Source organism: Staurois parvus, unplaced genomic scaffold, assembly GCF_062004578.1.
Source record: "Staurois parvus isolate SC_StPar_1 unplaced genomic scaffold, SC_StPar_1.0 ptg000592l, whole genome shotgun sequence".
In the NCBI taxonomy this organism is placed as follows: Eukaryota; Metazoa; Chordata; class Amphibia; order Anura; family Ranidae; genus Staurois; species Staurois parvus.
The window spans coordinates 1205001-1210000 of NW_028318388.1; the positions used below are offsets into that span (position 1 = coordinate 1205001).

The 5000-nt window shown below is 44.3% G+C and overlaps 1 protein-coding gene across 1 annotated transcript in view; it reads right to left on the reverse strand.

Annotated features, from left to right (window-relative positions):
- The window catches only part of ANKFN1 (ankyrin repeat and fibronectin type III domain containing 1), a 925115-nt gene that overhangs the window by 401170 nt on the left and 518945 nt on the right, over positions 1–5000 (reverse strand). Inside the window, exon 4 of the mRNA XM_089692527.1 lies at positions 4946–5000. This exon is cut by the window's right edge and continues 156 nt beyond it. Within this exon, the coding sequence (XP_089548653.1) occupies positions 4946–5000 (55 nt within the window). The remainder of the gene's footprint in view (positions 1–4945) is intronic.

The following is a 5000-nucleotide window of genomic DNA, read 5'->3' on the forward strand; positions in this document are numbered from 1 at the left end:
GCAGGCTCTTCTTCCTACTAGCAGGATTACACAGTCAATGGTCTTCATTGCTTCTCCCTCTTCAGGTCTGCTTACTAGCAACAACCATATGGCTACGGATTGTAGCAGTCTATAGGGCTCATTCACACAGGTGCAGAGGCCCGTATAGCGTATGTTATGCAGGCGTTCTGTGAAGCCGTGGCTAGCAGCCTGTTAGAAATCAATAACAGGAGCAGCTAATTTTCCCACATTTAGGTCCATACAGGGATGGACTCAGCCCTAGATGAGAACAGTGTGCAAAGAAACAGAGGGCACATGAGCCTAGTGCATTACCTACTAAAAATAAGTTTTATGGAATTAAAAAGTAGTATACTAACAAAATAATAAAATCAAAAGGCACATCACAAAAAAGACAGCATGGTCCAATCTCCCTAGATGGTGGGGCTGTTGGGGGACTGTAGGCCTCCAAATGGCTGATGCGTTTCGAGGCAGAACCTCTTCCACAGAGCCCTGAGGAAGAGGTTCTTCCTTGAAATGACCATGCTGTCTTTTTTGTGATGTGCCTTTGATTTTATCCTTTTGTGAGCAGGGGCGGACTGACCATTTGGAAACTTGGGCACTGCCCGAGGGCCCGGGGTCAGTAGGGGGCCCCATGAGATGCCCCTGGTACCTTTTTCATAAGCTCTTTTGAGTTTGGGCAAGGACACAGGGTCCCCATGATCCCCTATTGCCCGGGGGCCCCATGAGTTGTCAGTCCACCAGTTTGTGAGTATACTACTTTTTATTCAATAAATCTCATCTTTAGAAGGTAATGCACTAGGCCCATGCGTCCTCTGTTTGTTTCTTTGCACACAGCCCCTTTGGATTTCCCTGGTCTGTTGAGGGCAGCAAGGCTTGCATTCCCAAAAAGTTCTCCATGTGGGGTTACTGACATTGTGGAGCTCATCGTCCAGCGCAGGAGTTACAGCATTCATTTGCTCATGCTTCTTTACCTGGATGAGAACAGACTGCGTCCAAGGATGTGCATTTGTCCCTGTAGGGATGTAGATGATCAGATGTGCGGGATGATCTGTACAGTCTCTCCGGTTATTGATTTTTAACAGGCTGCAGACCATGGCTGCATGGAACACATGTCAAGTCTGCCTGCATAAACACAAGCTGTATGGGCCTTTGTATCCATGTGAATAAGTCCTTTAAACACCACAAAAAAATAAAAGAAATAATAAATGATATAATATATAATTGATATACAATTTTAAATAACCCGGCCTCACAAAACTGGGCTTTTTTTCATGGGGCCGCATATCTGCGTACCTGTCTTTGTGCTGGGAGCCACACACCACACTCCCAGCACAGAGAATGGGCTCTCACCGGGAGCCCTGGGTCCCATACTAACGAACGGAACCTGGAACTCCCAGTTTTGGGTCACCTAATCACTGTGCTAGCCTCTGATTGGCTATGACAGTGATCAGTCACTCTGCAGTCCAACCCATGTGTTTACTTCCTCTTCTGAATGGAAAAGAGATACATTGTATATCTCCCTCTTTGCAGGAGAGGAAGATGTGAACAAACAAAAGTGAGCACAAAAAAAAAAAAAAAAAAAATAGATTAAGGTTAGATCTAAGTCAGTGCCAGGGTTAGTGGTAGGGTCAAAGGTCAGGGTCAGTATATTTTGGGTAGGATTTAAAAGAAAAATCATTTATTGAAATTAGTGTCAGGCAGTGTGTTCTAGGCAGGATAAAAAAAAGCAAAATGCACACTTGTTTCTGAGCCGTACTACGGGTACAAACAACAACATACACATATGCGGTATCACTGTGATCATCAGAAGCAGGAGAATTTATATTGGGTTCTTTCGTGGTAAATTATGGTAATAGCAAGAAATATACAGCTAAATTTTTTTTTTGTTTTTTTACTATTTTGGGCCAGTTTTCCTTTGATAATAAAACAAAAAAAAAACCCCAGGAGATATTGGTTACCATTTACAACCAAATGAAAGCCAAATTTGTCCTGAAACAAGGAATAATCCACCTGGATGCACAACATAGTTTCAATGGTATGTATAGTTTTACAAACACATGTCAAAGTTGCAAAATTGTGTTCAGACATTAATTTTTGTTTTGCCCTCCATCACTAAGTGGTTAGTGTTTTTTTAAATTTAATCTGTGTTTGAAAAACCCCTGCTTGAATATCGTGCGACATAAAAAACTGACAAATATTGCGACAACTTTAAGGAGTTAATCTGCAGCCAAGTTAATTTTTTTTTTTTAACAATGCTGAAAAGTCAAATTTCACCTCTTTGCAACCATAGCAGTGGTACTCTGTAGGGAGAACCACAGAAAGCATATGCGACTCACTCATTACTTTTCCCTGGAGACTTCAAGTGAAATTCCTGACAAAACCTGTGACAGGGGTTCCGTTTTTGGTGAGATACCTTCACAGGGTCCCTAAAACTAAATGCAGATGTTGCTCCTTTTCTTTACATCACTTTTACTGAGAAGATGCATCCAGTTAGCATCAGGCTGAGGAAGAACATGGTCAGGCCTACATTAGATAAAGAACAGAAGCAAATATCGATCTGCAATATGGCTTGCTTAAATCCTTGCAATGTATATTGTTTACTTGGCGTATTTTTTTTTTTTTTTTTACTTAAAACGGCTGTAGCTTGCTTCAAATAGAAATGCTAATGACATTCATTCCCACTAGAGGGAGCATATACAAAAATGTACATGTATATCTCCACAATCAAAATAAGAAAACTAGATGAAAGAAAAATGTGTCACATTAAAAAGAATAAAAAGGAGAAGCATTTTGTTTTTGGAAAAGCTGCTAAACCTGATAAAGGACAGTTATAACGTTTCCCTATCTTTGTTGCAAATGATTAACAATTTAAAGTGTTACTAAACCCAGGACCCTGCATTCCCTATATCCGGTCTCCCCGGACCCTGCATTCACTAAAGCCGGTCTCCCCGGACCCTGCATTCACTATATCTGGTCTCCCCAGACCCTGCATTCACTACAGCCGGTCCCCCCGGACCCTGCATTCACTACAGCCGGTCCCCCGGACCCTGCATTCACTACATCTGGTCTCCCCGGACCCTGCATTCACTACATCTGGTCTCCCCGGACCCTGCATTCACTACATCTGGTCTCCCCGGACCCTGCATTCACTATATCTAGTCTCCCCGGACCCTGCATTCCCTACAGCCGGTCTCCCCGGACCCTGCATTCCCTACAGCCGGTCTCCCCGGACCCTGCATTCACTACAGCCGGTCTCCCCGGACCCTGCATTCACTACAGCCGGTCTCCCCGGACCCTGCATTCACTACAGCCGGTCTCCCCGGACCCTGCATTCACTACAGCCGGTCTCCCCGGACCCTGCATTCACTACAGCCGGTCTCCCCGGACCCTGCATTCACTACAGCCGGTCTCCCCGGACCCTGCATTCACTACAGCCGGTCTCCCCGGACCCTGCATTCACTACAGCCGGTCTCCCCGGACCCTGCATTCACTACAGCCGGTCTCCCCGGACCCTGCATTCACTACATCTGGTCCCCCCGGACCCTGCATTCACTACATCTGGTCTCCCCAGACCCTGCATTCACTACATCTGGTCTCCCCGGACCCTGCATTCACTACATCTGGTCTCCCCGGACCCTGCATTCACTACATCTGGTCCCCCCGGACCCTGCATTCACTACATCTGGTCCCCCCGGACCCTGCATTCACTACATCTGGTCCCCCCGGACCCTGCATTCACTACATCTGGTCCCCCCTGGACCCTGCATTCACTACATCTGGTCCCCCCGGACCCTGCATTCACTATATCTGATCTCCTCGGACTTACCGTGTGTAGCAGGCATTTCATTTCTTTAGAAAGCAGCCAAAGCATGAGTAGAAAAAAAGTCTTTACTTTGCTAGCAGGTTGCAGAGTAGAATTCTCTCTTTTTCTATGTGAAAAATATTATGATGCATTCTTGCAAACAAACAAAAATGGAAAGAGGGAATAACAAGTGATGCTTTACTAGGAACAGGTCAGTGATGGGTGATGGTCCCTGATGCAATCTTGCAGCATACAGACAGTAAGAATGAAAAAAAAGGGGAAAAGATGGAAGAAAAGGCAGGACAGGGGAGTGAGGGGCGGGACAAGGCACCCAGTGAAAAACCCCATAGCTGGGCACCACAGCCCCCCCCCCCCTCAAAAAAAAAAGAAGAAAAATATATTATATAATTAATAATAGTCCTTCCACACCTATACCATTCAAAAGAGGTTAATGACAATTCAATATCTGAGATAGCGTCCACAAACTGCCCATATAGCAGCCATAGCTAATCTGAGCCCCTATTCTCCAATTCTCCAGTACCCAGCTATGTGTTTTTCACTGGGTGCCTGGTCCTTGTTCCGCCACTCACTCGCCCTTCCTTCCCCTTTTTTTCCCCAACTCCCCCCCCCCCCCTCCCCCTTGGGTGTGATAGATCAATCCTTTAGAATTATTCAATGGGTTGTTAGTTAGCTATTCTTGATTGAATTTAGATTATTATATTAACCTGTATGAATACTATTTTCTACAATTTTGATGTATAGATTGGCTCCTGAAGAAGTGGACTTTGTCCAAGAAATGTGTCGGGCCAGCTTCTGATATATCACTTTGTGAACTTGATGCATCCTATGAGTGAAATATGTATTTTATTGTGCTAAACTGTTGCAACATTTTTAGAGGAATTGACGTTGTAATAGGATTTATTTTTTGTATATGGATATAATAAAATGGAATTTTACTGTATAATGTTGTGCCTCAAAAGTCCCACTTTATCGGTTCTATTCTTAATCTTACGGTGTACAAAATAGGTTTATAATGACTGTTATTAGCAGCTCTATAATAACCAGCTTGTTATGTCCGAACCAGATGTCCTAAAGTCTAATGCTAAATATTTGTACCCTTCAGAGTTTTTTTAGCTTACTTACAGTGGGGGCTTTCCTTGGCTCCAGCCTTCAACAGTGTCCGAGCAATGGGTACATT